This window comes from Nilaparvata lugens, chromosome 7 (genome assembly GCF_014356525.2).
Source record: "Nilaparvata lugens isolate BPH chromosome 7, ASM1435652v1, whole genome shotgun sequence".
NCBI lineage: Eukaryota > Metazoa > Arthropoda > Insecta > Hemiptera > Delphacidae > Nilaparvata > Nilaparvata lugens.
Genome location: NC_052510.1, coordinates 60,326,552 through 60,350,751, shown reverse-complemented (window position 1 = coordinate 60,350,751; position 24,200 = coordinate 60,326,552). Strand labels below are relative to the sequence as shown.

Genomic DNA, 24,200 nt, shown 5'->3' with positions numbered 1-24,200 from the left:
CGGCATGGGGATACAACCTGACAGGACAGACCTCAGTTATATGTTTCAAAGTTTGTTTTGGAGCTCCACAGTCACATTCAGGTGATGGATTGATCCCCCATTTATGCAGACTGTCCCCACATACACCATGCCCTGTTCGCACCCTGTTTAATCCCTTCCAAAGGTGACGGGGAAGGCTGAAACCTTCTGGCTCTTTATTTGGCTTGATAAGCCGTGCCAATTGGTCAGGTGCTTGCAAATTCCAAGCAGCATTGAACATAGTTAAAAGAACTAACAAAACTTATCCTAGTACGCTGATTTGTAAAATAAACTATTTTTTAAATCACTGTCAAGTGATAATATTAATCTGTAGATTATTATTACTAGAGTAAATCTATTGAATTAAGACTTTCTGAACTGTTATCTATTGTTGGTTGATTAATAAGATACAGTAAATTTAGCGGAAAGTTTAGTTAGAGTAACATACAGTAACTTACAAACACACAGTATGAAACAATAACATATTTCAGATGGACATTACTGAGATATTACAATTATTCAAATGCTAATGAATTAATAATAATTAATAACATATTACATTATTGTACTTTTGTTTCAACATTTAATACCATGAAGACTAGCCTATTCCATGAAGGATTGTCAGCTCCATGTCTCACTATTTTATTTGATGATGCCAATTATTAATTTGTGTATATTTTTGATATTGCAGGTTATGATATGTCACCATTTATTAGGCGCTATGCCAAATACCTTAATGAAAAAGCTATGTCATATAGGACAGTTGCTTTCGACTTCTGCAAAGTTAAAAGAGGGTAAGTTGATTTCGTTTTTAATAATTATTATTTAGTTGTTTGATAATGCATGTAACTCTGAATTAAGAGGTTCATTTAATTATATTATTCATATTATATTTTATTACTATTAATTACAATATCATCAGCAATCATCAATTATAACTATTGCTATTATTTATTGTAGTAAATTTTCTTGATAAGAGGTCACATTATTTTTTAACCTGTCTTATTACAACGTTTATAAGGAAGTTTGTTGTATCAAGGAGGTCTTATTGTATTAGGAGGTTTGTTGGTTTGCTAGAGTTCATCCTGAACCTGAAAAAAATGTTGTTTTTTTTGCAAATAATTGTTAACATTTTTAAGGGTGAAAGTACAAACTGTATTTCAGATTTTTTATCACAGAAGGAATCTCCCGCTCAATCGGTACTTTATTACAAACGTTCCTTTTCAATCATTAACAACTGTTCCAAGTTACTCAGTAACTTACTAGTACTACTAGTTACTAGTAGTAACTTTCAGTCGTGTGTTTCTGATATTACTGGAATTTCATTGCCAATCGAAACTAACTCACTACTATATGAGGCTACAAAACATTCACTTTCACTACTTATATGTTGGTCACTGAATGTTTCAACATTGAAACAACTTATGTTTCAATCTACATTATTTGAATCATTTCTATCAAGATTTTACTTTTATCATCATCTTTTTTTTCCTGTATATCATACAAAGTGTTTCTAGCTATTCACTTACATTCTGAACTTGATGATTAGAAAATGTTGAGATTGAGAATGTGTGATATAGAGCCTTGTGTAGGCTTCCTTGAAGCCTATGTAGTTTAGCATAATTTCTTCTACATTTTTGTCAAGTGACTCTTCAATTCTTATTTTTTCTTATTTGCTACAATTTCATCCAATGTTATATTCTTAAACAATAGAATACTATTGATTCTTATTGGAAAAATCAATTAGCTGTTACTCTAAACTGTTCCCTTTATTGAAAAACATAATTATAGTGTTCTTCAGAAACCTTATCCAATGTTCTAAACTTTATGAAATCCCTATTAGTAAACGTTAACAATCTACTTCCATTTTTCCCACCTGGAAAACTAAATTTCTTATATTAGAAGTAAATTGGAATACATGTTTCAACATGAATATAAATTATCTGTAATAATGTTATATTAAAAGGTTATAAGAGTATATGAAAAGTTTTATCATAGATACATTGTCTGTAATAAGGCAGGATTAATTATTATATTTATTATTTTTCAAGTTCACAGATTTGGGTCTACGGAAGAAGTATTGTAGTTAGAAAAATACCTGGGTAAGTTAGAGAATTGAGTGTTTTGGGAAAGTGTTTTCATGCGGTGTTTTCCAGAGTTTTTTTCATGGGAAGCTTGCTAGATATATTGCACTGGTCATCAGTACATGATACAGTAAATCCTTGTATTATATTTCATTTTAGTTCTGCTTTCTGATTGATTTTTTCCCCAATTTTTGTGTTATTTTTAAAAAGTGAATTCAATTCATTCAGTGAATTCATGTGATTCATTCTAGTATTCCTCGAATTCGAAATAAAATTAAAAATAATACTCATTATACAAATGCATAAAAAAAATATTTATCACATTCTAGATGTACAGTTATACCCGTACAAAGAATATTCATCTGTTGGAATAAAAGTGTAAGTGAATAAAATATTTTATGTATGTTAATTAAATTCTATATTGTCATTATGCTTTTATTAAATTTTTGAATTATGAATTTTTCAGTTTTGTTAAAATAATGAAGTGATTTATTTGTAGGGAAAAATTGTTTTTGTATTCTATGCCACCTCATACTCTGTCCAGACTGCCATGAGCGCTGAAAGATTAAGCCGACCCTTGCTCCCTCATACGCAGGCACACATGCCCGGCCTACCTGCGCCATTGATATACTATGTATACTACGTGGTATACAGGTAGGCAGACCGTCTCTTTACTCACATACACAAAAGGAGACTGCGCTTGTGTGTGCGAGTAGTAGGAGGGTCGGCCTAATCCTTCAGAGCTCATGCCTATTTGGACAGAGTATAGGGTGTGATCACATTTAATGCGTGCATGTGCAAGTGCAAGCTTGGTTAGGCGTGACCAAGCGTGCAGATGAGAAACAAAATCTGGAAAGAGCAATAGGCACACTCACACTAAACGCTTGCACTTGCTGGTTGCGTTCAGTGTGAGCAGCTACATGCAAGTCACAACGTTTTTCAATGACTCTTTCCAAATTTTGTTTTTCGGCTCATGCATGATCTGACGTGCATTTGCACATATACGCATTCAATGTGACACACCCTTATTTTATTCTATTCTGTTATTTTATATTTTATTGGATGATCGACCATTCTTGTTATCATTTACCATGTACTAATTACAATTCATCATGATTTGTTTGTAGGAAGGAAGACGGCGTTCTGCGCACAATGAACGCAGAGAACCTGTTGAAGACATTGCCGGCACTGCAGGCTCAGTTGGACGCTCTGCTAGAGTTCGACTGCACGCCGACCGATCTCAGCAACGGAGTCATCAACATGGCGTTCATGCTGCTCTTCCGCGACCTCATACGGCTGTTTGCCGGCTACAACGATAGCATCATCAACCTACTTGGTAATGATTGTTTTCGTTATTATTTTCACAAATGAAACTAATTATAAAGTGATGAATATAACCTACTAGCCGTCAGGCTCGCTTCGCTCGCCATATCCGTCTAGCCGTATTATGATTCTCATTGCAGCATATGATATGTTTTCTTTACAGTCGAGTATGTTTCCTAGTTCCGAAATAGGAACAGCAAAACTGCTACAAAAAAACAACTTCAGGATCCTAAACTAAGCTACCTAAACCCCCCGACTGGATCGTCCAAAAATGAGATCAGCGGGCTCGCTTCACTCGCCTGCATTTTTAATTTGAGCATGCTAGATTTCATCAGAAAGTCAAAGTACTGAGAAAACGCAGAAAAGCTGAGAAAAACGTTGGAAAAATGCTGATTTTGGGCGTATCTTTGATTAAATATTAAAGTTACCACATCACAAAATTTTTAGACCCTAGCTAAACCTCTGTACCAAATTTGAACATTTTAACTGAACATTTTAAATTTGAACATTTTAATTGTCTATTACTTGTACTCAGTACTTTGCTGAGAAAACGCAGAAAAGCTGAGAAAAACGCTGATTTTGGGCGTATCTTTGATGAAATATTTAACTCATAACAAAATTTTTAGACCCTAGCTAAACCTCTGTACCAAATTTGAACATTTTCTGTCTATTACTTGATGAAAGAACTGAGAAAACGTAAAAAACCGCTAATTTTGGGCGTATCTTTGGCGTTATTTCAAATTCCTTCACACACAACATTATTACACCCCAGCTGAGCTTCTGTAGTAAATTTGAAGATTTGCTGTTCATTTGTTCTCGATAAAGCTGAGAAAGCGCAAAAAAAAGCTGGAAAACGCAGATTTTGGGTGTATTTTTGGAATTTTTTCCAAATCCGTTCTTAGTGCGCCTCTAAAGCGCCAACTGAACATACCTACCAAATTTGAACGTTTTTGGTCCGGTAGATTTTTAGTTATGCGAGTGAGTGAGTCAGCCAGTCAGTCAGTCAGTCAGTGAGTGCCACTGCCATTTCGCTTTTATATATATATATATATATATATATATATATATATATATATAATATAAATCAAAACAGGAGACACGATATAAATAGATTGAAAACACTTAAAAACTTACATTAGAAATGGGGAAATTTTCGGAGACTGTGTCTCCTTTCTCAACCGAGAAGACTCTAGATTTAATAGATTTTCAATCTATTTATATCGTGTCTCCTGTTTCAATTTATATTACAAACTTTAAAGTTTCTTCTGTTATGTGCTATATATATATATATATATATATATATAATATATATATATATATATATATATATATATATATATATATATATAGGCGACCCGTAATTAGTACATTTTTCGTTATTCATTTATTTATTTATACATTGCTACTTACAATACCATTCTCAACTATGAATTATTGGGGAAGGAACAACAGGCTTGAAGCCCAAAACTTTTCCTTTTCCAAATTTAGATAGAGATTGTCCAAAAAAAAAAAAAATTTGGAAAAGGAAAAGTTTTGGGCTTCAAGCCTGTTGTTCCTTCCCCAATCATTCATAGTTGAGAATGGTATTGTAAGTAGCAATGTATAAATAAATAAATGAATAACGAAAAATGTACTAATTACGGGTCGCCGCCAACCTGTCTCCCCGACAACTAAGCTCCTCGCAATTTTGACCACAGGCGTCAGCCGATCCCCTGGCAAAAATACCTTTGCCGTCAACTATAATGAGATCCACGTTATAATGGCAGTGAAGAAAGATAGCAGAACAACGTTGCCGATCCTCTGTCTTGTCAATACCTTCTATAGACGGTAGCTGATACAGGTTTATTGATGTAATATTAACGTTCATTCTCGTTAAACCTTATGGGCAAGTGTTTTCCTTTATAACAACAAAAAAACCAGCTCTGTACCTTGTTTAATAAGATTTATATGGATTTTCAAAGTTGTAAAGTCATTTTTGAATCACCCGGTACTTCGAATAACTATTGCTTTCTTATTGAAAACGAACATGTTTTTCCTGGTTCTTTTGTAATTCAATTTTTAAATAATAATAATAATTAATCTGATATAATCATTTATTGTCACACAACATTTAAATGTTACAACAACGTCATAATTAACAAAAAAAAAAACAGTTTAAAAATCGATTATAAAGAAATCTTTAATCATTTACATCGATCATTTACTAAAAAAATTGAGAAAGTGGTAACATTATTTATATTGAAATGTTTCACTTACATCCTTGATATCTCGTATGTATACTGTATAATTGAATCTATGGTCGATTGAGCATCTAGTCATACAAGCCATCAAACCATCTAATTTTCTTGAATGTGTTTTCTAATATTATTTAGAGAGTTGGAAATCCTCAATCCTTTCGGAAGACACTCTTATACAAGGAGACGGGCTCCCACATACTATAGTGAGGTCCACGTTATAATGTCAGTGAAGAAAAATACCAGAACAACGCTGCCGATCCTCTGTCTTGTCAATATCTTCTATAGACGGTAGCTGATACAGGTTTATTGATGTAATATTAACGTTCATTCTTGTTTAAAATACCTAATCAATTATATTTTATCAAGCAAGAAATTATATTTTCAATAATTTTAAATTGAATTTTCATAATTGGGATGAAATATTTTGTTAATAATTCTACATTGTTAAAAGACGATTTGGCAACAGAGCAAAGCGAGAAAGAGATAGCGCTATATGCTTTGTTCAATGAAAGACAAGGATAAAAATACCATTGCTAATTAAACACTGCTATGGACCTGACTATAGTCTCTCCGACAGCTGATCTCCTACTGTAACGAAGGAGCTTGGTTGTCGGCGACAACCTCACACGCTTACGACACCAAGCTCCCCGCCAGCTGATCCCCTGCTGGATATGAGGGGTCTGGTTGTCGTGATCGCACCCGACAACCGAGCTCCCCGACAGTCAATCCCCTATGGGTATTGAAACCAGCTTGAAGCGGGCGGGGAAGTAGTACATGAATAAAACCAAAGCATATGCTCATGAGCTTGAGCATGGAGCATAAGGTTTTGCTCATGAGCATTAGGTAGAAGCATAATCATTTGCTCATTTTTGTATGAATAAGCTTTACCTTATACTCTTACCTTATGCTCCTGAACTCTGGAGCAAATGCCCACGTATTTTGAAGATTTTTTATCAGCTGATTCGACTTTGTGGCCTTACTTTGTTTTTATAGCTCACGTAAGCGCTAAATATGCAAGTAGGAGACACTGCTTGTGTTTGCGTCGCCTGCTCTGTTTTCTATTTATGAATTGAGTTTTAGGTTAGTTGAGTTCAGAATTTTGAAATAATAGCGTGAAAAAATGTCATCTCTATAATAATATTCAACATAATTTTATAATATCAATAGCCTTCTTATAATCGTCCACACTATCATCTTCTTAAATGTCTATTTCCTATTATTTGTGATGGATATCTTTATATTAGATAGCTATCTTTTGTATTTATTATTTTGTAGGTAGGAATAATGATGATTTATATCATGGTTAGATCTAAAAAGAGTTTTCGCCACACTGCACAGAAAGCAGCTGTTTTCCAGTCCCTACGTAGATCTGAAAGACCTTGTTTGCAGACGACGTCAGAAAAGGGTTTCTTTTCCGGTCTAGGCCAGAAAGTTGTCTCTTTCCAGCCGCTCATGGAAGTAGTTAATAAGTCATCAGCTAGATCGGGCGAGTGTCCACTTTCATCATCAGCTGAAGTCGCCATGATTTCAGTTCCAGTTTCGAATCAAACTAATTCGCTTCGCAACCAGTTTTATTCAATTATTTATTGTTGATTAGTGCATTCCGAATTTTCAAAAATGCTTGAAGATGACTGTGGTATTCCAAGTGAAATTTTAAAAGAATCTGAAATCCTGACTGCAAATCTTCTATCACTAAAATCAAGAGATAGGTACGATAGCTTAACGAGTATTCTTTATTTATTTTGTCAGCAATACCTGTAGTGTGGCGAAAAATATCGTTCGCACCACGGGCAAAAATGTTTTTCCAGCTCTCAATCTTTTCTAGTCCTCGGCCTACGGCCTCGGACTTGAAAACCGATTTCGAGCTGGAGAAATCTCATTTTCTGCTCTAGGTGCGAAATATACTATTTATAGCTCTTAACTATTGGTTGTAATCGTATCTGACTATAGACATAGGCCTGTACCATGATGAGCTTTAATCATGTATCTGTATTATTGTACTGTACTAATTATTACAAAGTAATGAATTTGTTGTTTGTTTTTTCACAGAGAAATACTTCGACATGAACAAGAAACAGTGCCGGGAGGCGTTGGACCTTTACAAGAAGTTCCTGATCCGCATGGACCGGGTGGGCGAATTCCTGAAGGTGGCCGAGAACGTGGGAATCGACAAGGGAGAGATCCCCGACCTCACCAAGGCACCAAGCAGTCTGCTAGATGCATTGGAGCAGCACTTGGCTGCCCTAGAAGGCAAGAAGGGGTCGGCCGCTAATACACCCACACAGTCTGCTAGGTAGGACTTGGTTTGCTCTTTGCTGCTCAGTTTTAAATCACCTTCTTAGGGTACAAACTCACTGAAGGCGGAGCGGAGCGTGGCGTGGCGTTCTAGAGCGGAGCGTGGCGTGCCGTGGCGTGGCGTTCTAGAGCGGAGCGTGCCGTGGCGTGGCGTTCTAGAGCGGAGCGTGGCGTGGCGTGGTCAGAGCGTTCATGATACATACAGGAAGCGTCTGAGCGTCGAGCGTCAAGGGCCTAGAAAATGGCGTTGTCTAGTTTGCACCGACACTACTTTGTGATGATAATTACTTATTGGATACTAGCCGTCAGGCTCGCTTCGCTCTCCATATCCGTCTAGCCAGAGGGCTCCACCCCCTGGACCACCGACTCGATCGTCAAAAAATGAGATCAGCGGGCTCTCTTCGCTCGCCTGCATTTTTCATTTGAGCATGCTTCATTCCATCAGAAAGTCAAAGTACTGAGAAAACGCAGAAAAGCTGATAAAAACGTTGGAAAAATACTGATTTTGGGCGTATCTTTGATGAAATATTAAAGTTATCACAAAATTTTAGACCCTAGCTAAACCTCTGTACCAAATTTGAACTTTTTAACTGATCATTTTAAATTTGAACATTTTAATTGTCCATTACTTGATGAAAAAACTGAGAAAACGCCGAAAAAACGCTAATTTTGAGCGTATCTTTGGCGTTATTTCAAATTCCTTCTAACACAATATAATTACACCCCAGCTGAGCTTTTGTAGTAAATTTAAACATTTTCTGTTCATTTGTTCTCGAAAAAGCTGAGAAACGGCAAAAAACGCTGTAAAAACGCAGATTTTGGGCGTTTCTTCGGCGTTATTTCAAATTCCTTCTAACACAACATTATTACACCCTAGCTCAGCTTTTGTACTAAATTTTAACAATTTCTGTCCATTATTGTTATCGATAAAGCTGAGAAAACGCTAAAAACGCTAAAAAAAACGTAGATTTTGGGCGTATCTTTGGAAATTTTCCCAAATCCGTTCTTAGTGCGCCTCTAAAGAACCAACTGAACATATCTATCAAATTTGAACGTTTTTGGTCCGGTAGATTTTTAGTTCTGCGAGTGAGTGGGTGAGTGAGACGACGGTCAGTGAGTGAGTGAGTGCCATTTCGCTTTTATATTATATAGATTAGCTAAGCCTGCTAGGACAGAGTGGGTTAATGAAATTAACTTAAATCGCCGACTATTTGTCGAATATTTATCTATTTATAAATTGATAGATACAATATAATTCTCAACTATGAATGATTGGGAAAGGAACAACAGGCTTTGAGCCCAAAACTGTTCCTTTCTCAAATTTATATAGAAATTGTCCAAAAATAGGTTATGTTTACACTTCATGATTTTTGTCATCTGGTTTTTGAGTAGCCTACATGCGAATGTAGGTTGAACGTCAACCTTTGATTATATTTTGACGAGAGTGAAGCCTGATTTGGAAAAACAAGTGGGGTAATCCCAACGTTAGTAGACAGAAGGTTGATCACTCACAGGTGTAAGATTCGAAGTGGTGGGGGGAACGCCAGCGTGACGTCACGTGTAGTAAAAATGTAATAGAGTAACCACACTGAGCATACAGTTTATTCACTTTAGCTTCAAATACATCGTCGTTTAATCCCCTCAAGATTGACTTGGAACTTAAAAATTCTCCATACTTATAGCGAATGAATCACCGATTCTAATTATGTTGTTCAATATTTCAAGTTCATACAACTTATATGAATAAAATGAAGTTAAAAGTTTTTCTAGAATCATTCGAACACAATCAAATTGTGACACAATCAGTCACTATCAAAAACGTGACACGAGAAAGTTAATAAGCTGGAAAAGCGTTAGTGGACAACGTTATACTATTATTATTTCAGATTAAGCCATAAAAAATCTTACATAAAAATCTAAACCGATAAACCGATCCCGATAAATCCGATGGATTTCATTCATATAAATGCACTGAACACATGCTGGTATCGAGCACATGTTCTACGAGAATCAAAATATCTCATCCCCGAAATTCACAAGCTGATGTATAGCCAAACTACAAAATATAAACACGACCTAGAATATGCAAAATCCTTAAGGGTTTGTAAGGGAAGGTTAGGAGGTAGGGTTTTTGCTTTTATATGGCAAAATGCTTGTATTATTTAAATGTTTTGATAATTATTGTGAGGCAGAAGCTGAAAGCTTGCATGTGTTATATAATTTGACTATACGTCACCGTATGATTTTCAAGAATGCGATATTTTGCCTACTCTGTACTACAGCCAACGTCACGACTACAGTTCCCCCACTCCAATTGCATTTCAACAAAAATACTATAGATGAGTGACCAACCTTCTGTCTACTAACTTTGGGCGAATCCAATATCTGCTGAAGATAGACTTATAATTTAAAATTAATTACAAAGTTTTTAAGTTTGTGTTTCTTCAATGGTTCCAATTTTTTTTTAATAACTCAATATTATTTGTTACAAATGGTAATTGAGTGGAATATTTCTAATAAATTTATTAATTCAAGCCATCTAAATTCAAAATTTATAGTTTTCATTGTTCATTTTGGACTAAAATTTTATAAAAATTTTACATGTGAAATTCTAACCTTACCTTGGACTTTGTCATCTATAAATTTGGAAGAAAAACAATTAATTTGATATTGTGATTGTGGAATGTAATAAATGAATAAATAAATAATATTATTATATAATAATACAATATTTTGGTGTGGTAGATGAATACAAAATGGATTGATATTGGATTTTTTATTGTTTGAATGCTCTAGCCACCGGACAGACGTTAAGAGCGGCGTCTCGGCGCTGAATACGACGTCATCGTCGTTCGGCACGGCGGCCCAGCAGGCGGAGGGGGTGGAGGAGTCACTCCGCCAACAGGCACTCGCTGAGGAGGAAGCAGCCATCAACCAGTACAAGGTGAGGAGAACCCAACCTCCTCAATTCAAACAATGCTCTCAGTGGCATAATGATTGCAAGATTCAAGGAATTCTAAATTTTTCCAATTGAAGCATTTAATTTCTTCTTTACGTCTTGTATTTTAGATCTATAGTGAGGTCCACGTTATAATGGCAGTGTTTGATTAGCAATGGTATTGCTATCCTTGTCTATCATTCAATAAAGCGGATAGCGCTATATCTTTCTCGCTTTGCTCTGTTGCCAGATCGTCTTTTTACAATTTAGAATTGATAATTAATTAACATAATATTTCATCTTAGTTATGTAAATTAATTATGAAATTATTGAAAAATATAATTTCTTGCTTAATAAAATATAATTGATTATTTTAGACAAGAATGAACCGATAGTATTACATCTATAAACCTGTATCAGCTACCGTCTATAGGAGGCATTGACAAGATAGAGGATCAGCAACGTTGTTCTGCTATCTTTCTCCACTGCCATTATAACGTGGACCTCACTATAGTATTATGTGGGAGCCCGATTTCCCTCGAATAAGAGTGTCCTCCGAAAGGATTGAGGATTTCCAACTCTCTAAATAATATTAAAAAACACATTCAAGAAAATTAGATGGTTTGATGGCTTGTTTGACGAGATGCTCAATAGACGAGATGGCCCATAGATTCAGTTATACAGTATACATACGAGATATCAAGGATGTAAGTGAAACATTTCAATATAAATAATGTTATCACTTTCTCAATTTTTTTAGTAAATGATCGATATAAATGATTGAAGATTTCTTTATAATCGATTTTTAAACTGTTAATTATGACGTTGTTGTAACATTTAAATGTTGTGTGACAATAAATGACTATATCAGATTAATTATTATCATTTAAAAATTGAATTACAAAAGAGCCAGGAAAAACATGTTCGTTTTCAATAAGAAAGCAATAGATATTCGAAGTACCGGGTGATTCAAAAATGACTTTACAACTTTGAAAATCCATATAAATCTTATTAAACAAGGTACAGAGCTGGTTTTTTTGTTGTTATAAGGGAAAACACTTGCCCATAAGGTACATGCCCTTACAAAATCGAACATTCTGAAAGACATAGCTGCCTTCTTCTTCTAGATCCTTCTCCTATCGGAGATTGGAAATCATCAATGCGATTCTCACTTGACTGATTGCAGCCCGGAATAGTTCTTTTGAATTGCAGCCATACCAGTCTATTTTTACATAGCTAGGACAGTCTTCTACGTCCTACACTTCTCTCTCCACTGATCTTGCCCTGCATGATAAGCCTCAACAGTACATACTTCTCACCCCTCATCACATGTCCCAAATATAGCTGCCTGAAAGTATTGAAACTCTAGAAAACCAAAGATAATTATCGTAGGAGATATCGATGGGATTTGAAAATTATGTTCTTTTCGTGAAAAAGACTTGCTCAATTTAACATTGATGATAGGAGGAATAGATTTTTAGAGCTCCAATGACGTCACTCCGATCAGCTGGTTCTGATCATCAAATAGATCGAGATGCGCGTCAACACTTCCTTGTTTTCTAGGTACATTGGGTGTACTCGAAGAATGTACCTCGCTCATGACTAACGTTTGGACTAAGGCTCATCTCACACTTACGCGACTCAGGTCGAGAAGAGACTCGACTCTATAGTTTGTGTAAAATAAGTTGAGACTTGGCCCTCCATCCCAAGATATTATAGGGTTGCCAAATCGTGTAAAATTGCAACTTTCTATAATTCCAATTCAACGGCAGAATTGAATGTAGAATATCATCCCCGATATCCTAGTAGTGCTAGAAAAGTTTCAGGGTTGAAAGATCAAAAGGAGATTTAACTTTTATGATAAAATCGGAAGCATCGTGAAAATTTGTTTTTCTTTTGAATATCACTTCCCTCAGAATCATGGGGCGTCGTAATGCGTGATGATTTCATATCAAATTAACGGGGAGAATGTGTCCTTCCTATTGGTGTCTGGATAATTCTTATCCGACCTATGTTTATTTTTCAATTAATGTTTATGTTCGTCAATGTCGAGACATTTTGAGCAGAAAACATGAAATTTTCGACTTGCTGAAAACTTTTTTGTTTCAAAAGATGAGTAGTTGGTGAAAGCGAGAAAGTTTCTCAGAAATAATTGAAATTATTTTTCCAATCCTCAAACGTACTAAGAACAACGTATTTTGGCCTCTCAGGAGTTTCAAAGTCAAGGATAGCGGCTGAATGGTGTGCCACCATAGGTTATCAATAGCTGGGATCAACAAAAACAAAATACAGAACGATTGAAAAATTCAGCAACTGCAAGCAACATGATTATAAAATAGTGAAAATGACAACCTCGCCTCGAATAATCCAATCAGTGTTCATTACAGCCTTTCTAGAGGCAACCAGCTGCTTACATTTAATAATTCAGTCAAATATCTCGTAAATTTCCAGCTTTTAGCATACAGTTTATTCACTTTAGCTTCAAATACATCGTCGTTTAATCCCCTCAAGATTGACTTGGAACTTAAAAATTCTCCATACTTATAGCGAATGAATCACCGATTCTAATTATGTTGTTCAATATTTCAAGTTCATACAACTTATATGAATAAAATGAAGTTAAAAGTTTTTCTAGAATCATTCGAACACAATCAAATTGTGACACAATCAGTCACTATCAAAAACGTGACACGAGAAAGTTAATAAGCTGGAAAAGCGTTAGTGGACAACGTTATACTATTATTATTTCAGATTAAGCCATAAAAAATCTTACATAAAAATCTAAACCGATAAACCGATCCCGATAAATCCGATGGATTTCATTCATATAAATGCACTGAACACATGCTGGTATCGAGCACATGTTCTACGAGAATCAAAATATCTCATCCCGAAATTCACAAGCTGATGTATAGCCAAACTACAAAATATAAACACGACCTAGAATATGCAAAATCCTTAAGGGTTTGTAAGGAAGGTTAGGAGGTAGGGTTTTTGCTTTTATATGGCAAAATGCTTGTATTATTTAAATGTTTTGATAATTATTGTGAGGCAGAAGCTGAAAGCTTGCATGTGTTATATAATTTGACTATACGTCACCGTATGATTTTCAAGAATGCGATATTTTGCCTACTCTGTACTACAGCCAACGTCACGACTACAGTTCCCCCACTCCAATTGCATTTCAACAAAAATACTATAGATGAGTGACCAACCTTCTGTCTACTAACTTTGGGCGAATCCAATATCTGCTGAAGATAGACTTATAATTTAAAATTAATTACAAAGTTTTTAAGTTTGTGTTTCTTCAATGGTTCCAATTTTTTTTTAATAACTCAATATTATTTGTTACAAATGGTAATTGAGTGGAATATTTCTAATAAATTTATTAATTCAAGCCATCTAAATTCAAAATTTATAGTTTTCTTGTTCATTTTGGACTAAAATTTTATAAAAATTGTACACGTGAAATTCTAACCTTACCTTGGACTTTGTCATCTATAAATTTGGAAGAAAAACAATTAATTTGATATTGTGATTGTGGAATGTAATAAATGAATAAATAAATAATATTATTATATAATAATACAATATTTTGGTGTGGTAGATGAATATAAAATGGATTGATATTGGATTTTTTTATTGTTTCAGCCACCGGACAGACGTTAAGAGCGGCGTCTCGGCACTGAATACGACGTCATCGTCGTTCGGCACGGCGGCACAGCAGGCGGAGGGGGTGGAGGAGTCACTCCGTCAACAGGCACTCGCTGAGGAGGAGGCCGCCATCAATCAGTACAAGGTGAGGAGAACCTAACCTCCTCAATTCAAACAAAGCTCTCAGTGGCATAATGATTGCAAGATTCAAGGAATTCTAAATTTTTCCAATTGAAGCATTCAATTTCTTCTTTACGTCTTGTATTTTAGATCTATAGTGAGGTCCACGTTATAATGACAGTGTTTGATTAGCAATGGCATTGCTATCCTTGTCTATCATTCAATAAAGCGGATAGCACTATCTCTTTCTCGCTTTGCTATGTTGCCAGATCGTCTTTTTACAATTTAGAATTGATAATTAACATAATATTTCATCTTAGTTATGTAAATTAATTATGAAATTATTGAAAAATATAATTTCTTGCTTAATAAAATATAATTGATTATTTTAGACAAGAATGAACCGATAGTATTACATCAATAAACCTGTATCAGCTACCGTCTGTAGAAGGCATTGACAAGACAGAGGATCAGCAACGTTGTTCTGCTATCTTTCTCCACTGCCATTATAACGTGGACCGCACTATAGTATTATGTGGGAGCCCGATTTCCCTTGAATAAGAGTGTCCTCCGAAAGGATTGAGGATTTCCAACTCTCTAAATAATATTAAAAATTAAGAAAATTCAAGAAAATTAGATGGCTTGTATGACGAGATTTTCTATGTAAATTTTCAAAATGGCGGCCATTTTAAATCTTTGATGTCGAATTTCACGAAAACCGTTCATTAATTAATGAATCACTAATTAAAGTTCACTAACTAAAGAATCGATATTCTTTTCGTACTGCATGGATGACCATGAACAAACAAGATCATGAAAAACATTGTAAAATCAGCTGGATGGCCATATGGAGCCATACCGAGTTTCAAAGCTTAATCTTAATAATACAATTATTGGATTAAAAATTAAATATTGATGTTAAAATGGTAAAAAGTGATCATGCATGCAGTACGAAAAGAATTCATTTCTCTGTCATTCTTTGACCAATCTTAATAAATAAGGTATCCTTGAAATCTTGATAAAATTTGCTAACTTCTTGTCTTGTCTTGTCTTGTTTGTAATTTTTCTGTAAAGTGGACGGTTTTCGTGAAATTCGCCCTCAAAAATTTAAAATGGCCGCCATTTTGAAAATTTAGATAGAAAATTTTTCATTTTATTTTTCAAAGTTGAGTCTTCATAGCGTAAATATTCATGCCAAATTTCAGATCAATACAACAATTCGTTCTTGAGATAGAAATTGCTAAGTGAAAAAAACAAAATGGCAGCTATAAGGATAACCGCTGAGATTTGGACACTTGAAATACGACATTTGTAGTCTCCTATCATCCAGGAACAATACCCTAAAATGTTCGACACTACTTCTGAAACACTCTGTATATCGTACTTCAAGATCTAAATTGAAAAGACAGGGTTTAATTCTGATTCAAGACGTAAAGGAGGATATAAAAGTGATTTTCTGAAACTATACAGTATTGGGATTGCTATTCTGAGACCAATTCAAAATTATATTTTCCTACAGTTACGTTGAAAAGTGGCCATTGCTGCACTGATTACAGAACGCAAAGAATCACTTTTCCGCTCTAGTGCGGGAAAAATTTTTTCTGCACTCCAGATTTGCAACATTGCAACGAAAAATACTTAGTAGGTTATATGGAGCAACAGTGCAGCAAAATCAAAATGAAGTTGGTAACAGTGACTGCTGTGGCTGCTATAGTGAGCAGAGGTGCAACGAAGCACAACGCGCTAATTATTATTCATTATATATTATAACGAGGACAGCAACAGCACAGTGCCACCACAGCACACACCACACAGCCGCCTCGCCATTCAAACTACTAAGTTATTTGATGGATTTCAGGCAATTTTACCCATAATTACCCACTTTTCATATTCAATGGTAACTGCAGGAAAAACTTAATGTGAAATACGTGCGCAAAGTTCCTCTGCTGCACTCAAGAAACCATTCCGCCCTCGCCTACGGCTCGGGCGTAAACGTTTCTTTCGGTGCAGCAAACTCTCACTTTGCGCACTAGTTGCACAAATAACTATTCATTGAGATTGGATTATTGCCATCGCAACTCTGCATGAGCATGAACTATTTTTCTGCCAGGCTTAACTTTTCGATCAGTTTTTTTGTTTTTGTGTTTTTTAATATCTCACAAAAACCGGTTAAATTTTAATCGTGATTATATTTCACCAGAACCAAGCAGAGAAGGCTTTTTCGAATAAAAGGCTTCTCTGATTGGTTCTCGTGGAATTAATCACGATTAATATTTAACCGGCACTTAAATTGAGAAATATGTAATCTTTTACTAGGAAAATAGCAGAGCATCTTAATTCAGTGCATCTGTGCATTAATGCAATGTAATTCACAAATATTTTTAAGAAACTGGAGTCTTGTATTTTTTCAATTTAAAAACTAGTTTTTTCTCATATATATTTCATAAAATCAATGTTTGTTCTTAGTAACTAAATTGTGAAATTCAAAATTTATACTCGTACATTTCCAGTAGATGATAGTGTTTATGGCCTATCAGCTGCAGCTGCATGTTAATGCGTATCTGAATAAATTATTGATCTGCATACAAGTTACATGACTGCGACTTCTGGAGGTATTTTATTGAGGAGGACAAAGCAGCTTGCTTACTGAAATAAGTTTTACTGGTAGTAGTATTGAAAAACAATTAATTGAGCAGCTGTGTAATGCTAATGACTGAATGATAGCTTACTTCCGATTGCTCGTACGTTTATTAAACTTAACCGTGATTAAATGACGTCATTTTATAACGAAAACCTATGCCACATGAACCAATGAGAACAGCGGACGACGACATGAATCAACACTTGATCACGGTTGAATGTGATTGACCGGGTCTTTGCCAACAGAACCAACAATGATATAATTTTGAGTAATGTGAATGGATGATAGAAACTATGGGCCGGTCTCCGAGCTCGGGATCTAGCTAAGTTCTAGACTTTAAACAGCTGGAGTCAGAAAATTGGCTTTCCAAAACGGGGCGTAGTCGCAGTTTTTATAACAGTAGTCGAAGCTTTTATTTTCTCATTTCTATAATTATATTGGACACTTTTAACTTGACGAATTAAACATTCCTAAATAATTCAAAATAGCTGAAACTTCACACTATTCCCTATTTACTTTATTATGTGTTTAATTTTCTAGTTTATCGAAATTTAATTCAAACGTGACTATGACAATGACTACGACTACGCCCCGTTTCGGAAAGCCAATTTTCTAACTCCAACTGTTTAAACTTAGCCAAATCCCGAGCTCGGGAACCGGCCCCTAAAGGTAGGCGCACACAGATCGTCATCGGACGGACGGCACGCCGGGCGATTGGATTTGATACATTGTTTTCAATTGGAGTGCGCATACCTATCCGCATCATATAGGTATGCGCACTCCAATTGAGATTTGATACATTGTTTTCAATTGGAGTGCGTATACCTATACGATGCGGATAGGTATGCGCACTCCAATTGAAAACAATGCATCGAATCTAATCGTCCGATCCGTCCGATGCGTGCCATCCGTCCTATGACGATCTGTGTGAGCCTACCTTGAGTCTTCGAAAACAATTAAGTCAAGCTTTTTTTAATTGAGCTTTTGAAAGTATACTTAATGCAGCGCGCTTCTCGTATTGTAATTTGAATAGCATTGTTTGCTTGTTTTCTCGATTCAGGCCAAAGTGCAAAGTCCAACAAGTACGGGCGCCGCTAATAGTACAAATCCATTCCTTATGTCGTCTCCAACGCAACCGATTGTAGATATTTTCGGAGCTCCGGCCACCACTGCTAATAATCAGGTATTTATTGCATCAAATCTTCATTAAATATATTCTAACTCTTCACTTTTATTCTCTCAAAGTTTCACTATTCTTGCATCAAAGTTTTTTTCTCATTTATTCTCTCAATTCTTCATTACTTTCCTCTTCTCAACTATTTTTCAATCTGTTCGAACTCTATTTCTTCAATTCTCTAAAACTATTCACTTAGGCCGGTTTCCGAGCTTGGGATTTAGGTAATATCATAGAGAAACAATAGCGTAAGTAGATATCCCATGGTATAGGGCGTTTATGTCGCAACTTTTACTGTTATCTCAAGCCGATTACTGTCGATTATTGTCGATTTTTACTGTTTTGACCGGGTAAGAGTGTATGAACGGCACAATATGAGAGACTACCAGGGTCATAAAGCTTCACGGGAAAGAACTACGTGGACTATCGGCTTGAGATAACAGTAAAAGTTGCGACATAAACGCCCTATGCCATGGGATATCTACTTATGCTATTGTTTCTCTATGGTAATATCTAGACTTTAAACAGCTGGAGTCAGAAAATTAGCTTTCCAAAACGGGGAAATAGTCGCAGTAAATAGTTGCAGCAAAACAAATCTCTATTCTCTCATTTCAATAATTAGAAATGTTTTTCCTTGACGAAATGAAACATTCTTAAATAATTCAAAGTAGCTGAAACTTTACACTATTTTCTCTTTGTTTATTTTGTGTTCAATTTTCTAATTTTTCGAAATTTAATTTAAACCTGACTTTGACTATGACTGCGACTACGCCCCGTTTCGGAAAGCCAATTTTCTGACTCCAGCTGTTTAAAGTCTAGAACTTGGCTGAATTCCGAGCTCGGAAACCGGCCCTAAAAGTGGCTAATCTGGTGGGAGGTCATCATTTTGGAACAGACTGGTCAGAGGGAATATTAACGTTGACAAAGTCTGTTCTTTAACATTCATTCAAATAGTTTTTCATGTGACTAAAGGGGCTTTACATTAGTCTAGTTTCCTTGAATTCAAGTTTTCTTGACGTTTGTGTAAAATGAATGTATTTTGCAAACTTTTAAGTCAAGTTTACAAGGACAGCAGTGAATCCACTATATCAATGTAGATCCTTTTTCGAGTTTTGTTGATTCAAGTAGGTGGTGAACATGTTTGACCTTTGGAAACTTGAAGTCAAGTTTACAAGAACAGAAACTTGAATCCATTATACCAATGTAGACCCTTTAAGTTTTGTAGATGTTGAACCCGTTTGACTTTTGGATTCAACTTGAATCTTGAAGATACAATCCAACATACAAATGGGAAAATGAGATAAAATCAGTTGTCAGTCAATGTAGAATCATTGTTTTGATTTAAGTTTTGAAGATGTTGAACCCGTCTGACTTTTGGATTCAACTTGAATCTTGAAGGTACAATCCAATATATATACAAATGGGAAAATGAGGTAAAATCAGTTGTTTGTCAATGTATAATCATAGAGAAACGATAGCATAAGTAGATATCCCATGGTATAGGGCGTTTATGTCGCAACTTTTACTGTTATCCCAAGCCGATAGTTCACTTAGTTCTTTCCCATGCAGCTGTGTGACGCTGGTAGTATCTCAAATTGTGCCGTTCATACACTCTCACCCCAACAAAACAGTAAAAATTGACAATAATTGACAGTAATCGGCTTGAGATAACAGTAAAAGTTGCGACTTAAATTCCCTATACCATGGGATATCTACTTACGCTATTGTTTCTCTATGGTAGAATGTATGAAAATAATTGAATAAAAAGTATGATGAAAAAAGAAAGTATGATATGTAGAAGAAAACTGTGATATCAGTTAGATTTTTTACTTCATAGTTACTTCATTTTTTACTTTTGAGGTTAAGAAAACTTATCATGCAAAGTTTTCTTTGTAGGGCGCTGGAGAACACATTTTATTGACGTACAGCGCATGAAGATATATCAAAAGACATTCTCTTGAAAATAAATTTGACATCAAGTTTTCAAAATCGCCCATTCAATACGAACGTTGAATAAACTTGAATTCAAGGAAACTTTACCAATGTAAACGCAGCTTTACTGATTATTCTAGTCTTGTCACTGTGAATCTTGAATGTTCTTCTAACTCTTTCAATAAAATGTTCTGTCTGAATAATGCTTGTGTTCATAAACATTTCTGGACTATTGCATTAACATTTCTCTTAAAACTCTTCGCTCATTCAATGCGTAGTTTCTCAAGTGACATTTCTAGTCTTGTCTTTTTAAATTGTTATCTCTTTCTCAACTTCTCTAAATCTTGGGCTCTATCTGAACTATGCTTGGTCTCATGAACTATACTTATTCTGTTTTAATTCTCCAGTATTTCTTACTAATCTCTTCTGAACTTACTATATTTTATTCCTGTTTGATGTAATACCTATATTTATGTGCTCTTGGGCTCTATCTGAACTATGCTTGGTCTCATGAACTATACTTTTTTTGTTTTAATTCTCCAGTATTTCTTACTATTCTCTTCTGAAATTACTACATTTTATTCCTGTTTGATGTAATATATTTATGTGCTCTTGAATCATTCTTCCAGAGTTCTCTTTGGAGTTTCCTGTCGATTATTTATATTTAATGTTAATAAAATTTAAGTTTAATAAAACAGATCCTCAAAATGTCGAAACAACATTTAAGGTCAGTCACTTACTTATATAGGTCAGAATCCTATAGTATCTATTTGATTCAAAATTTGCTCGTTTATCTGAGTATTGAAGAGTATAAATTGTATTTTGAAAAGTGAAAGTGACATAACCAACATTTTGATTTGGACAGTATAGTATAAATTGGAAATGGGACAGTTCTGGGCATGAGCCTGTTGTGCCTTTCCTCATATTAAGTATTTGTACACAATGTGATGAATAAATAAAATAAATAAATACTTGCTTCATAGCAAGAAAGTGACTGACTTCGAGGATACTTGACTAATGTAAACACCCCTGATGTGTTGAGGCATGAGAAGTAGATTTATTATTTATACTACAGTTAGGTCCACGTTATAATGGCAGTGGAGGAAGATAGGAGAAAAACGTTGCCGATCCTCTGTCTCGTCAATGCCTTCTATAGATGGTAGCTGATACAGGTTTATTGATGTAATATTAACGGTTCATTCTCGTTTAAGATAATCAATTATATTTTATTAAGCAAGAAACGATATTTTTCAATAATTTTCATAATTATTAAGATGAAATATTTTGTTAATCAATTATTTATTCTACATTGTTAAAAGACGGTCTGGCAACAGAAAAAAGCGAGAAAGTGATAGTGCTATCAGTTTTGTTGTTGAATTGTAGACAAGGATAGTAATACCATAGAGAAACGATAGCATAAGTAGATATCCCATGGTATAGGGCGTTTATGTCGCAACTTTTACTGTTATCCCAAGCTGATAGTTCACTTAGTTCTTTCCCATGAAGCTGTGTAACGCTGGTAGTCTCTCAAATTGTGCCGTCCATACACTCTCACCCCAACAAAACAGTAAAAATTGACAATAATCGACAGTAATCGGCTTGAGATTACAGTAAAAGTTGCGACATAAATTCCCTATACCATGGGACATCTACTTACGCTAATGTTTCTCTATGGTAATACCATTGCTAACCAAACACTGCCATTATAACGTGGACCTCACTAAAGTACAATATCATTCTTAACTCATCATGAATGATTGGGAAAGGATCAACAGGCTAAAAGACCAAAACTGTTCTTTACTCAATTTTGATAGAACTAATCCAAAAATATGTTATATTCATCACTTCATAATTTCTATCCAGTTTTGAGTAAGTTTATTCATATAAGTTTGGGGATTCTGATCATGTATTGATTACTTTTCAGAAGAGCAAGGCTCCCGATGACCACCTGCTGCAGCTGGTGCTAATGATTTATTGATTGATATATTTATTGTTTGATTGATGTATTGATTGCTTTGCAGACGAGCAAGGCCTCTGATGACCTTCTGCAGCTGGGAAATCCGTTTGCTGACATGTTTGGCTCTGCCGCCCCCAGTGCCGCCCCAGCAGCCGCCCCCGTATCAGCACCCGCCAACGATTGGATGTCAAATGGTCAGTTGTTGCCACTTTCAACTGAGGCTTTCCACTTTCAAATAATAATAATAATTTTAATAACTTCTCTCATTACCAATGAATTGCAATCAGAGGAGTTTATTGACAAAACATTTTCGTAATTTAATTATTTATTTATTTATTCATGGAGACAACAGGTAGAAAACCCATTTTGCCTCCTCCACACTTTACAATAATTTCAAACATAATACAATTTTCAATAAAAAGAAGATAGTAAATATGAGAAAATAATAAATTATAAAAATAGCTAATTATAAAATTAAGAGAATAAGACGAAAAATAGAAGAAATATACAGTCGTATATAGAATAATAAAAATACATTAACTGAATTCAATAAGAAAAAATGCACACATACCTCAGTAAACTATAATCATTACTAGTATATAGATAAGAGGAAAAAAGTGTCTGTGTAATGTACTACCACTAGCCTTTATGAGGATAATTGAATAGAAGAAATGCAAGCGCAAATCACGAAATGATGGACCGCATACTACTAGACTAAATCATATGAAATCCTTCGGAATTTGGAGAGGGAGAACCAGAAGATGTCCAAGTGCTCTGAATAAGTATTGAAAATTCTTTGAGCTCTACTTAAAGGAAAGTTATAATGTCTTACCGTTCAATTATATTATACATACAAAAGTTGCTAATAATAAACTTAGTTCTAATTATGATACCCCACTATAATAATAATAAGTGTCGTCATTGGTTGGTTGTGTTGGCACTAAAAATGCCAGCATTGGTTGATTTATTTGAATGACAAATGTATGCATTTGTGCTTGAGTTATCTTCTTGTTTGTGGGTAATGGAAAATGCGTTAGTGAATTGATGGGATGATCAAACGTCCATGCCAACGACGTGATTTTAACTCATGAACCAGGTGATGCTAGCAGACCGGAGTTTGCAACGCTCCTTACCACTAGACCAACCCGACCGGCATTCGTCCCATTTCTTGGCATTCTTACACATCTTTACAATTGAACTAATGCTGAAAGTTTTGAGTAAATAACACTATGTTAGATAGATTTATCATCACAGATGTGTCGTATGATGTTGGACCATTTGTGGATCCTTGGCTGGCCACTCGCCTTTGCTCGACAAAAATTAGAACGATTCAGAGTAATCATCCACTGGAACCGTATTCAACCGATCAGTTCGGCCGTTGGATCGGACGAATCTGCCGGCCGTTAATTCGGTCGAATATGGTCTTACATTGGAACCGTTTACGACAGTCTAGTTCAGTAGTTGGCTGAACTATTGAATATTGAATTAACTACTATCATAGCTACCAAAATTTTTCATAAATAATGATGATATTGAGATTTTGAAAATTGAATGAACAAATATCCATTAAATTAGTTATTAATTACAATAATCTTACCTTCCGATCCTATTTGTTCAGCAATCTTTGTCCACAGATTCCTTTGAACATCACGACGATTATATCTTTTGTCTCGCATATCCCACAATGGAACATGCTATTGAACCAAACTTGTATCCTTTTCATAGTCCATAGTTACAATTTTATTAAACAGAACAACTTTAAAAAACAAAAACAAACAAGACTGTGGAATAATTTTAGGTTAGGAGCACTTTGTTGTATCAGCTCGA

General features: G+C 35.0%; 1 protein-coding gene across 12 annotated transcripts in view; it reads left to right on the top strand.

Annotated features, from left to right (window-relative positions):
- LOC111053692 (phosphatidylinositol-binding clathrin assembly protein LAP) overlaps positions 1–24,200 on the top strand; it is a 220,037-nt gene that overhangs the window by 150,324 nt on the left and 45,513 nt on the right. For 10 of the 12 annotated variants that reach the window (XM_039433267.1, XM_039433266.1, XM_039433265.1 and 7 more), the window contains 6 exons: positions 710–812; positions 3,230–3,438; positions 7,712–7,955; positions 10,754–10,901; positions 18,371–18,493; positions 22,438–22,567. In XM_039433267.1, the coding sequence (XP_039289201.1) occupies positions 710–812; positions 3,230–3,438; positions 7,712–7,955; positions 10,754–10,901; positions 18,371–18,493; positions 22,438–22,567 (957 nt within the window). Of the gene's footprint in view, positions 1–709; positions 813–3,229; positions 3,439–7,711; positions 7,956–10,753; positions 10,902–14,546; positions 14,695–18,370; positions 18,494–22,437; positions 22,568–24,200 lie in introns of all 12 variants that reach the window. The other 2 variants (XM_039433256.1, XM_039433264.1) reach the window with 1 other exon arrangement.